This window comes from Opisthocomus hoazin, chromosome 19 (assembly GCF_030867145.1).
Source record: "Opisthocomus hoazin isolate bOpiHoa1 chromosome 19, bOpiHoa1.hap1, whole genome shotgun sequence".
NCBI classification, from domain to species: Eukaryota; Metazoa; Chordata; class Aves; order Opisthocomiformes; family Opisthocomidae; genus Opisthocomus; species Opisthocomus hoazin.
The window spans coordinates 13650591-13663465 of NC_134432.1; the positions used below are offsets into that span (position 1 = coordinate 13650591).

Consider the following 12875-nt stretch of genomic DNA (forward strand, 5'->3'; position numbering starts at 1 on the left):
ACCTCTAGACAAACGAGTACTTACTCCAGTAAATTTTTGATAACGCTTATTGATAAATCATCAATTGCAGACTTTTCCATGCTGCTTGGATTTAACAAAGGAAATTTGACAGGATCCAGTCCCATCACCGTCACTTTGTTCTCATCTCTGAGAGACTCTGTTCGAATGGCAACAGCAACTGGACCTTGTAAATCAACATCCTTTGCAAAAGTGGTAAAGTCCTCCTGAAATGGGAAGAAAAACGAAACCCTGTTGACTGTAGTAGTCAGTTAGTGAAAGCATTATATACAGTTACCGATTACTAAAGCAGATCTTCCAAACATACACTATTTTGCTTCACATGCTGAAAGGAAGTTTTTTACAATTCTAATAGAAATGTTGTTACAGCTATACAGCTCTGAGACACTTAAAAGCAGTTAAGAGTAGATTCTTATAATTATCATAAGCAATATTTAAGTATATATCATTAAAACAATGAACAACTGTAGATTATGAAACAAAGACAGACTTTCCAGACAACGAAGGAAAAAAAAAAAAGCCCCACTTGATTAAAAAAATCTCTTCAGGACACATTCGATTTTTTTTTTTTAATTACTTAAAGAAAATCATGAAATATCTATCTATGAATAGTGCTACACCTTGAAAAAAAACTCTTGTGAAGAACTAAGCAACTCATTGTGATGCTGCGCATCTTTAACATTTAGTAAACTCAGTGGTGACTGATTTACTCAATCTCTTAAAAAAGTCGACCTAATGTTACAACGTCTTGGACAGCCTGGCATAATGCAGCATCATTCTTCATTTGAAAATTCAAAGCACAGATTCTGAAAAACCTTTAAAACATATACACATAAAAATTCACTCAATATTACATAAAATAGAGAAAACTTCAATGCTCTCTTACATTATCATGCAGGCTCATTGCTTTTACTAGCAAGCAGTCAAGATACTGGCTCCTCTTTTTCAGTTCTTTCAGCACTACTTTGGCAAAATCATACAACTCTACACAAGTCAAAGCCTGAAAGATATGATAATACACATAGTAATTACTAAACTAGCTATTTCAGAGTTTTCAAATATGCTGACTGTTGCATATAACATCATTTGACTCTGTTCTGTCACCATTTTATTTACACATACAGGGAAGCAATGAGATTGTAGAGAGGCTGAGTTTTTTGTTTGGCAAACAGGAAGACAGGTACAGGACCTTCCTGAGCAAAAATTCTGTGGTAAAGTACTCTTTCCACCCACTCCCTGAATGTGTATAAACATTAGTCTACCTCCAAAGTATTAGTTTATACATTATACAAACATGTAGTGAGTCAAATTAAAACCAAGCCAATTAAATACCATTTCGTGCTGATTGGAACTTACTTCTTTATCTGCATTAGGATGAGCACAAGCATCTATCTTCTGATGGAGCTTCTCCAGATAAGAATTTAACATCACTGCCTGCAAATTGGAATTTACTACCTAAAGCAGAAACAGATACCAGTGAAGTAAAATCATATTCAAGAGATTTTCAGAGGCTCCACTTTGAAGCCACTTGACTCACTGGTAGAAACACTCAATCATTGGTACTCAGAGGAGAAGCAGAAAACAGTAATTCACAAAAGCAACACTTCACATCCTTTACTGCACCACACAAAAATGCTGGTCTAGTCAGATGCACATACTCAACGTGCTGCAGGACCATTTTGTTCCAGCATAGCTGCAGTAGTAGTAAAAACATAGTTTTAAGTTGATAATGACAGAAAACAGGTTTTGAATTAATATAAAAAGTCAATGTTTGTCTACTCTGAATTCGGCCCAAAATCTCTTCAATGAAATAAAAGAGAAATTATTACAACTAATTTAAACAAAGTTCTGATGTTTCTGTTTGTACCTCTGATCTGATTTGCACACGTAGATTTCTCAAATGTCGTCGGATCTTCTCCATAAAGACTCGACTCGTAAAGAGATAACAGAACTTTCTTTCATACTGGTTGATAAGTTTAGTAGCCTTTAAGAATGCCAGAAAGAAGAGACATAACTAATTAATTTTCACTTTTTAAAACTTAAATAATAGTATCTATCATTTCTATTTATTTTTTCCATCATATACTTCCACACGGAACAGTCTTACAGTCCCAATTTGAGAGCAGACTGATTACAAATCACATCAAATCTGTCAATATAATACATAATTTGAAAGAATGAAACTCTGCACACCTGCTTCAAGCAGCTTGATTCCAGTTTCTCCATATCTATCTTGATTAACCTTTCAAAAGAGTCAATACGCTTGCTTACTTTCTGAAGGTGCTTGCTGGAAGACTTTACCTCTTTAGTAGTAAAATTACCTCCCTCCAAAAATAATCTGAAAGCAACCAGCAAAGAAATTGGCTATGAGTCTTCCTTTTCTCAAAGGCTGTTTCAGCTAAGCAGCCCTAAGACACAGCTATCAACACAAATGTGATGAAAACAGTATAGTAATTGTGGCTTAACAAAATAGATTTGGTTTTTTAAATAGAAACCTAGATGGATCTCCTTCTCTGGAGATATTCAAGACCCGCCTGGACAAGGTCCTGTGCAGCCTGCTGTAGGTGACCCTGCTTCGGTAGAGGGGTTGGACCAGATGACCCACAGAGGTCCCTTCCAACCCCCAACATTCTGTGATTCTGTGATTCTATGAATAAGAAAATAAACTTTAATTTTACTGTTCTGCCCATGCAACAGACACTGATGCCCAGAAATAGGTAACTATTTATAAACAACGCTCCAATGAAATCTCTATACCTGCATGCTTTGAGAAAATTCACATTCGAATCCCTTAATTTTCCTAAAGCTTCATCCAAATACTTCCGGTAACTCCTCAGGGAAACCTGGATCACTTCCAGATGATTATGTAGCTCTGAGTGCAGACTCTGGCTGAAAGAAACTAACCTAACAGCAAATAATAAAAGACAGGGAAAACATATAGAAAGAGGAGCACACATTATGATTCAGAGACTGCTGGCTGTAAAAACACAAACAAAATCTGAGGACTCAGGAGTGTTTTAGTATTTTGAAAGCAGTTCACTGAACCGTGACTGTTTTGATGAACACTCGGAAGATAGCAGCAAGCAGTTGATGCTATTGAAGAGTATCCTTCAAAACCAATTAGTCAATTGCTGTTACTGTGCAGGTTCAGTAAACCGGATAAAATCTAAACAGAGGAAACAACCTTTCTAGTTTTCTGCCAGCACTTTGAAAATTAGACATGAAAATTTCTATCCATTCAGTACTGATTTTAATTTCTTCAGGGGGAGATAAAGGAAATAAAAATTCTTTAAATGTTTTTAAAGTTTCCTGAAGCAGTCTTCATTGAAGAGCAATGACTTATAAAATAGATTCAGAATGCAAACCAGGAACATCTCAGAGAGCAATCAAGAGTATTTAAGTATGGAAATTCACAGCCAGCAACACCTGCAGTGCACTTACTTCTGAGTCATAGGAGCGCTGAGGAGGAGGACAGACTCCATGTCATGGAATCGTGAAGGTAAGTTGTTGCTGATGTTATTTTGCTGATCACAAAATTTGAGAAATTCAGCTTTCTCTTTTTTCAGAGCTTCCACCACCCCTGCACAGTGGCTGTTTAGATGCTCTTTGTGAAGTAACAGTTCCACTGATAAGCAAAGAAGTTTCACAATAAGGTCATTATTCCCTGTTTACTGTGGGCTAACCCAACCACCAGCCAACCTATTATCAGAAACAGTGGTAAAATAAACTGAGCCAGATCTCAGAGGGGCTAAAACACACAAATAAAATACATTCAGTTCTGTTTCTTGACATTTCTCCTGTGTTTGACATGTAGCTCTGGCAGCTCCTAATCCATTCAAATCACAAATGTCTTTTGGTGGCTCTAAGCCCTCTTTTTCCTCTATTTTTGGTCACTGCTGACATCTCCACTATCTCTCTGTTCTCAGTCTTGTAACAAAAGTTAAAGATTTTTTTTTAATGGAAAATACACTTCTTCCTATTTTTGTGGGGAAAAAAAAAAAAAATCTTTTTTGTTCTCCCTTCTGGAATGACAGTTGGATAAATCAAGAGCCAGACAATCAATGTCAAGAAAATGGCCAGAAAAGACACCTATCCTCTTTGCAGGAAAAAGTGAAATTGAAAAATTCTTTGTCTGTTCTCTCAAAAGAGGATTTTTTGGTTTATATGTTAAAGACGAACAAACCTGCCTTAAATAATTTTTTTCAGCCAGAAACACCCAACACTTCTTAGACAAAAAGAGTTCTGATTAGTGGCCAATCTGTAGCTGCTCACTAATATTTCATACAGCTGAACCCTTCCTCTCCTGCGTTCAGAAGCCAAGCCCTGGCATTTTGTCTCACCCAACACTTGCTCATTCTTTTTCCGCAACACTTCTAAAATTATTTTTTGTACGCTGCAAACTCTTGTTAAATAATTTCAAGGAGAACAAGGATTCACAAATATTGACAATAGAAACTGAATGTTCTCCATGTTTTGCAATGAAGTAATTGATCACAGCACTGCTGGGCATTTTCCAAACATAACACAGTACAAACCAGTATGAGCTATAGAAAATAAATATCTTTTTAAAATATACAAGTAACAAATTACACCAGGAATTAGTAGACACTCAGCTGCCTCCTGTTGTCCTCTAATACCAAGTCAACAGACCCCGAAACAGATTTTGGTCCACTTATGATAATTTCTAAATGAAGACACGTAATGCTCAGAGAAAAAATAACTCAGTACCAGCTCTAACTTCGTAGATAGTTGTCTCTATATTCTCCTGCCTTTCTTGATGCAAGTGAAGACGCAGCTGAAGTTCTGAATGCAGCTCCTCTTCCTTGGCAGCTACAAAGGAAGAGGCTTTGGACAAGGACTCTGCAAACCATTTCTCCAAATGTTCAAAAAAGGCGAGGCGAATCCTATGAATTGTAAAAGAAATACTACAGTGAGGAACAGTAAGTAATAAATAAGAATTTATTAAAGATATTAATTCTACAACTTTAACTTCTGGCTATAGGAAGATCTGGTTTCATTACCATTTGCAAATTACTGGTAGAGTTGTTGAGCTGGCTGCATACTACTGAATACCAGGCGCTTTACCTTCGTGGCTCTGCAGGGAACTTGGGCAAATTACTTGCCTTTCTGTAATATGTTTTCTCACTAAATAATTTCTGTGAAATACGAATGTTCTGTAAGAGGTAAACGCTTTGTCGTACTTTGAAAGACATGGATGAAAAGCGATACAAAAATTTTCTCTTATTGTTATCAATTTAAAAAGAGGAATAACATTAAAATAATGAGATAATTTTTGCATCTTTAGCCTAATGTTTCTTCCAAACAGCTGAAAATTCTCTAGTAGCTAAAGGCAAGGGAAGAACACAAACTGGTTCTACTAACCGTTTCTTCAGCTCTACAAACACAGTTTCTTTGATAAGCACATGTTTCAGGTACTCGGGAAGTGATTCTTTTTCTTCATATTTTGTAAAGTACGTCTCTAGAATGTCAGTCTTTTCTGCTTCTTCAACTCTAAGAACTGTGTAACAGTTTCCACTAGAAGTGGAAAAGGTCTCCGCGGCAATTTCTGAGCTTTCTGCCTTGCTGCTGCTGAACATAGCCTAGGGAACAACGGGAAATTATCACCTGTCACCTTTAAAGGTATAAGTGTAGAATGAACAGTGCACAAGCTACTATAAGAATCCTAAGGATTTTAAGAATAATGTTCTTGTTCTCAATTTGGACAACATTCATACAGAGAATATGCTTGCAAGTCTCAACAGGCAGACACATCAATGTGTTAAAAGGTTTTTGTTATGGTAATAAATCCACATAACTAAACACCTGAAAAACTAAAGGTTAGATACAAATACAGCTTAAATAATTCACTATGGATTAAGAATATCATGATGAAAGAATGAAAGATAATAATAATAAAAAAAATCTACGCAAAGGATTTTTACAAGGTTAAAAGCAGTGCATAAGGAATGGCTGTAAACTCTTTTATACACTCTATTTCCCCATAAAAATGTTCTAAAGCCCTAAGAGTCCAGAAATAAATGAAAACAATAAAGAATCTTGTGTGCTTTGTGTACAAACTAAATCTAATCACTGTAAGGAATTTAGATTTACCTCAGCAAAAAGATTTCCAATTCATCATTATTTTATGCAAGACTTGCCTCACCGTCAATTTTTCTTTTGTTCACTTACCCGTGTAGAGCTTACCCCCTGTCCTGCAAGCTCAGTTTCTTCACTTTCATGAGGAATACTCTCCCCATCTTCTTTTTCCTCTGTTTCTTCATTTTCCTGTGCACAGATCTCCTCATTCTCAGCTATGTGTGTTTCTTCATTTTCTTGTTGACAACTATCAGTCTTTTGCTTTCCTTCGTCTTCTTGCACAATGCTCTCAGCTTGCTGCTCCACCAGACATTCAGCTTCTGAAGCCTTAACTAGTTCTTTCCAGTTAAAGCAGAGTTTTACTGGTCACAATCCACAGAAATACAGATTGAAAAACAAGCAAGCAAAAAGACCTGTTTGTACCATTGAGGTATTACCTTGATCTTGAAATGTGAAGTCCATCTCTCCTTGCAAGTCCTAAAAGCGTAACAAAACAACAAAAAACCCCCCACAATTTAAAATAAGGATTTGCTTGCTTAAAAGAAATTCACATCCCTTCTTAAAATGTATCTATTTTGATAAGATATGATAGTCTTGAACAGATCACTTATTTTCGAAAGGAGCTATAACCCTCAAATGGATGAATATAATTTTGTTACTTTATATTTTTCTGTTTAAAAGGCAAGCGAATTTGCTGAAATGCAGTTTGTAACAAGGACAGAGTTAAATGTGTGGGACAGAGAAAGGTTTTGTGTTCCCCCCTCCCATTTCCGCCAAAAGCACTTGAGTCCTACAGCCAAAACAATGCTTTAGTTTGTACAATCGAAACTCTACAGCTAACGTAAGTTTTCCCCCAAACAAAAAATTAATACACCAGTAACATTTTAAACCAGAAGAAGTTTGTTTTCTTTGTACCTGTTTGAAGATTTCTTTTACATTAAAATATTGGCAGATGGATTTACTGTAAGAAAGCAATTCCCACAAAATAGCTTCTGGGTAAGCCGTTATTGTATCCATTAGAACTCGGTTGAGTGTCTCATACCTGTCAAATTTAAGGTCACTGTTTAAGAAACTCACGTATATATAGAAATAAAATAGAAATATGACTACAATGTCTTCAAATCCAAATCTAACCTTTTGACCAAACTCATGAAACCTTTAGGCTAAACACTGTACTATACCCGTTTAGTTTGAATACAATCACATCCTGGTTTGTTTGTAGAGATTAGTTCATTACAAATACACAAAAGCACAGAAGCTGGGAAATATTCACAATGAAGTACTTTAGATCTTTCCTTTCGGATGGGACACCCTTCAAGACCTGTGCTTACATAAGGAATATTAGAAGCAAGAGATCAAATTACCGTCTTCATGCTAGTCCTGTATCGCACTCAGCTGTGACTGAAGCTTTTCTGGTTTATTTTAGTTTTACTTGGAAATGAAAACTACTGGTTCAAGCTGAGTCTTGATTCAAGAAAAATCAATGTTCACACCTCTTTTCATTTACTTTTGCTTTGTCTCCTATACAAAGATAATTATGAGGAATTTATGTACGTGTTCAAGTGTTCAGATAGATTACCTTCCATCTCTGCAACCTCTCACTGTATTTTCACTCACCTAAAAAGGTACATTACCTTTGTGTTTTCTTTTTAAACTGTCCTAATAACTGTAAGGAGTACTGAGTCAACAGCTCTAAACACAGTTACAGTGTGAGGTGTGCGCGCATGTATGTGTATCTGCCTCTCAGGTCGACACCACTCTTCTAAAATGCCTCCTAACAGACAGAAAAGACCTTCCGGGTGTGAAAATACAACTGCTTCCTCTCTGGCTATTTAATCCTCAAACCTTCTGCTAAGATCTTCAGCAGGAAGAGTGGTATGTGCCAATTTTTATGTGATTTAAAAGATGCAAATGCCTGATCATGAGAAACATAACAGAAAGATTACCAAAATAGATACTTGGGCTATCTGAAAGTTATTAGTACCTTCTAGTCCTTGCGACTTTGAGAGAGACCAAATTTTTGAGCCCAGAGCACAGGTGATGGCACAGATCTATGATTCAAGAATCTGAACTTCTGCTTTTACCTTCTGAATAAGTAATTATCCCACTGGCATGGACGACATGGTATACTACATACTAATACTGATCTGGTATATTTTTTAAGTGATACCAGTATTTGTTGGTCTTCCTTAGTCCTACTTCTAAAATGTGGGTATTATTTACCTTAATCTTGTTCAATACAGAAATTATTTGATTTTACATTCTTACATGGAGTTTTTCCACACCTTCACACTACAGCATAAACGAGACCTAAGTAGTATAACCAACATTCATATATGCTCTACTTGTTAAGTTTGTGCTACAAAATTCATACCCAGCTCTAATGTCATCTAAAGAAGAACGGGCTTTCTCCAAGCACTTCTTCAGGTCTTCTTCAGTGCTCGCTGTTCTCATTTGATCCAAAATTTTATTCAGATTAGCTTCCATCGTCTATGGCCACATAAAACGTACCCAGTAAAAATGATTCAGTAATTACTAAAATGCTTCATAACTATTTAGGATTCAAATAATTGAATTATGTACATGTATTCCACACTAAGAAGGGAAGTTACCTTACCAAAACTTTTTTGTTTTGGAGATCTTTCATAGATAATGAACAACATCTCTGATGCTGCCACGCCAAGTTGCATGATATACCCAAAATATAAGAATTTGACATAAAAACAAGCCTCTATACCTGCACAAGATCTTACACGTAACAGAAACTTGCAGCCACTTAGCACAGAAAATATAATCTTTATTACCACTGCCATATCAAGAATAAGATATGAATGCTCAATAAGTGTGAATCAAGCCATTGGCAAAAAATGCACCCGACAGGATGAAACTACCCTGAAGAAATTCCAGTATAAACGTCAAAGATTACGTTTTAAATTTTATACCAGTTATTTTGAGTTCCAGAGGGTTGTCTGCACTAAGAATTCCTTTCTTTACATCATACTACATCCTTATTCTTATGTTTATACCTGTATTAAGTCATCCTGCTTCCATCTGCATTCATTTAATTTCTTCTGAAGTTCACCCTCTTGCTGGGACAGTTTGAGTTGATGGACATCCCACAGACCCATAGCATCCTGAAAATAGCTGTACAAGTCTCTACACTTCCACTCATTCTGTTTAGACAGCTCCTCAAAGTGTCTCTAAAAAAATACATTTAAGTGAAACAGTCATTATTAAACTGTTTGCTGGAAGGTGAAATAAATGAGTAAGGGTACACATGACATGATAAAAGTCTGTCTGGGTGGTCTCTTCTACTTGAAGAGGGAAAAATAGTCCAAGTAAACCGGACAAAATAGTCCAAGTAAACTGGACAAGAATGTGGATTTTTGTTCTAGAAGCTGAGATATCAAAACTTCCTTTTATTCTTCTGGTACTGCAAAGCGCAGAATTAACAAGTTCTGCATATGCCCTGAAGTATCTGGCCATTATTTTAGGAACGACTGCCCAGTCATTTTCATGTACAGAATCACAAAAGATAGAGTTGAAAGATTTGGGAGATCATTTAAATCTATCCCTCTGACTCCAAGCAGGATGAGCTATACCTAATTCATCCCTGACAACCTCATAAATATAAACCAAAAAATTATGACCTATTCTCCTTGAATCTCACCAAACTTCTTTATTTGTGAGGCAGCTGTTCAGTCACCCTATGGACTCTTTCTAACGTGACAACAATAGCCTAAGATGCATATTTCAGGCGGTAGCGCAGGAAGAACAGACTACTCCCAGAGAACAACAAAAATAAATGTAACAAACATACATCCATATGCTCCAGTTCTTCAAAATGACTTTTCAATTTCTCAGTCAACTGAAGTAAGTTAGAATTCATAAGTTCTTCAGCTTCACTTTTTGTGCAAATATTCAGATTCAACAGGTTATTCTAAATTAAAAGAATACTACAGTTATTGACGTGCGTATAATATAACAAATATTGTGTGGCTTTCAGAGAGTATGGCTAAACTTAGTGTTTCTTCTTTTCTTGTGAATGGACAGAGAAAGATTCAGCCCCCTAGATCACACTTTCCGTTAGTAAATAGTACAAATCTATTTGGACACAAAGGAAGACCCGAGGCAGAGAGGTGGAATTTCTTTCCCAAGATAAGACAGATTCAGCACAAAGGCTTAGGGTTCTGACCCTGCATCTTTCACTTCAACGTGGGACAGTACTCCTTTCATTACTGGCATTTATTACTGCTTTTACACATTCCAAGTACAAATACCACATGCTACTGTGAAACAAAATGCACGGTAAGTTTTCTAACAGAATAAGACAGAAGTCAGAAAGTAATTTTATTAGTTATCGCAATATTTGGTGGATCCTCAAATCCATATTACGGTACCACCATATTGTGTACTGTTAGCAACAATCCTTCCAAGAGTTTGTAAAGCTATGATTCTAACCTTGCATAACTGCACTTCTGCCAAACATTTTTGCTGGACCATCTCATATTGGATGCGTAGTTTCATCACACACTGCGCATTGTGGTTATCTGGAGGATATGGAATAACAGACCATTGCAAAGATTTCCATATTTCACAGTGCAGGGTGAAACGGAAACACAACAGAGGACCTGTGCTGAGTCTCGGCACAGGTAATATATCCCACTAGTGTCTTCACACTTGTATGACACTATCAACCAATAAAACCAGATGTTTTAATACAGATCTTTTTATCATTATGCTTAAAAGTGGTGAGTTACAATTGCTAGCAAATTCTTTGCTACTGTACAGGCTACAAACATTAAGACAGGCTGAGCAGAAAGAGAAGGCAGACACGGAGAGGGAAGGCACACTACAGAACTCGGAGCAAGGAAGCATCGCAAATACTTCCCCTGACATTCTCCAAGAGGTAAGAGGATTATTTTCGTATGATTCAGAACTGATCTGCATTAAAATTAACCTTCTATTTTCCCCAGATTAATTCTAACCATGTCAGTTCTTGCCAGATCTCACCATGCATCAATGCTTGTGCTGGCGAGAGGGAGTTGATGCAATAGATGGTCCTATTGCTAGCTCAAAGCAACTCAGAAGGTACACGGGAACACACGCAACATAGCTTACAGCAAACATATACTTTCATAGCAACTGTCCAACTCATTACTGCCTGGAAAAAAAGAAAGAAAGAATGGCTCAAATATCCAGGCTGTTTTTATGATTTCCCAACTTACCTATACTTTTGTTTAAATCCACCAAAGATCCGTACCATTCATTTATCTCGGCTTTTGTGTGTGTTGGGGGCAAAAAGTCACTACCGAAACAGGAAAAAAAAGAGTCAGATATCTTCAAATATAGTCCTGTCAGTTCTTAAAGGATAAAATTATGAATTAGAGTAACCATACTACTTTGCTCTATTTTATTTACATCCACATCAGCAATGAAAATAAAACGAGATGACTGCTGTTTTTCAAGCCCATTGCCTACTGACAAGGAACTAACTGTAATCTATCCTGTTGCTACATACATTGTAAAAGAAAAACTGTAAATATTGTACTGCATTGCACCCAAACCATCTTCTTGTTGTCAGGATGGACATTCAAACATCGCAGTGTTAGATCTCTATCAAGAATCCTTTCTTAATTTGTTATAAAAACTAAACTCCCACACATAAATAATACCTTGACAAGATCACCAATTTTTACTTATCTACCCATCCTTGTCTACCCCTTTCTGCTATGTGTCAAATGTTAGTAAGATTTACTTTTGTGTTCCTGCATTTCCAGCCCTTGATCACCCCCTATTTTGTGTAACTGGTACACTGATAACAAGAATGCATTTTTTTTCCATTAAAAAGAGCTTTACCAAAGATGTTTAGCCCCTTCTTTACTGCCACACTGTACAATTGCACAGTGAAATGCAGCAAAGTGCATATTGTAGTCCAGTCCCTCATTAACTCTAAAAAGAATTCTATTTTCCTTTGTTCCTGTTCTCTCTTTTGTCATACCCAAGCTGCTGCAAAAACTTCAGTCTCCTTTCACTAAGTAAAATCTGATCCATTATCATATTTTGCTTTTCTGTTTTCACAGTTGGGGGATCCTGTATTTCTTCCTTGGCTATAAATTCTCTGTAGGATGGAAAAATATACTGAAGTCAATATCTGTTTGGGAAAATTTCATGTTTGAAATACAAATACAAAATATGTTTTATACAAACCAGGTAAAAAAAGAATGTTAAGTTCTTCTGGAGTTTTATAATGGAAAACGGATAAAATATTACCATTTATAGAAAACACAAGTGAATAGTAGTCACTTTGTACTATTCATACTTCAGAACATAACTGTAAAACTTCTGACCTGAAACTGTGAACTACACGGTTCTTTTGGATGAGCTTCCAGTACTCGACTCTGTCTTGCCATCTTGATCGCTGTGATAATTCCCTCTTCATCTCTGATTCCATCAGATTAAGGAACAGCTTGGCAATTGCCCTCTGATTAGCCAACAGTGCTCTGTTAATCATCTGTGTGTTAGAAAATAAAAACAGTAATAAAAGCAGCATATAACATGCAAAAAAAAAATTTGCCTGTTCTACATAAAACAAGGGAAAAAGAATACAAATTATAAAGAATATCCTGCAAAATAGAAAACTATATTGCAGTGATTGATTGGTAGAAATAATGAATTTCAGTTGGAAAAAAAAAAGACATTCTGGGAACATTCAGATTGCTACCTTTTTGCAGGTAAAATAGACTCAGCATGAAAGATTT

General features: G+C 36.2%; 1 protein-coding gene across 2 annotated transcripts in view; it reads right to left on the reverse strand.

Annotated features, from left to right (window-relative positions):
• Window positions 1-12875, reverse strand: part of CCDC180 (coiled-coil domain containing 180) — a 30370-nt gene that overhangs the window by 12807 nt on the left and 4688 nt on the right. The window contains exons 8-26 of one of the 2 annotated variants that reach the window (XR_012765861.1): window positions 12465-12628; window positions 12116-12235; window positions 11343-11422; window positions 10576-10664; window positions 9935-10054; window positions 9141-9314; window positions 8489-8604; window positions 7030-7156; window positions 6552-6591; window positions 6223-6452; window positions 5401-5618; window positions 4747-4922; window positions 3460-3643; window positions 2776-2922; window positions 2212-2356; window positions 1886-2002; window positions 1375-1473; window positions 905-1018; window positions 25-224 (exon numbers count right to left, since the gene is read on the reverse strand). Coding sequence is in view for 1 of the 2 variants with exons in the window: in XM_075439359.1 (XP_075295474.1) it covers window positions 25-224; window positions 905-1018; window positions 1375-1473; window positions 1886-2002; window positions 2212-2356; window positions 2776-2922; window positions 3460-3643; window positions 4747-4922; window positions 5401-5618; window positions 6208-6452; window positions 6552-6591; window positions 7030-7156; window positions 8489-8604; window positions 9141-9314; window positions 9935-10054; window positions 10576-10664; window positions 11343-11422; window positions 12116-12235; window positions 12465-12628 (2675 nt within the window). In the remaining variant the exon portion in view is untranslated. Of the gene's footprint in view, window positions 1-24; window positions 225-904; window positions 1019-1374; window positions 1474-1885; window positions 2003-2211; window positions 2357-2775; window positions 2923-3459; window positions 3644-4746; window positions 4923-5400; window positions 5619-6207; window positions 6453-6551; window positions 6592-7029; window positions 7157-8488; window positions 8605-9140; window positions 9315-9934; window positions 10055-10575; window positions 10665-11342; window positions 11423-12115; window positions 12236-12464; window positions 12629-12875 lie in introns of both variants that reach the window. The other variant, XM_075439359.1, reaches the window with a different exon arrangement.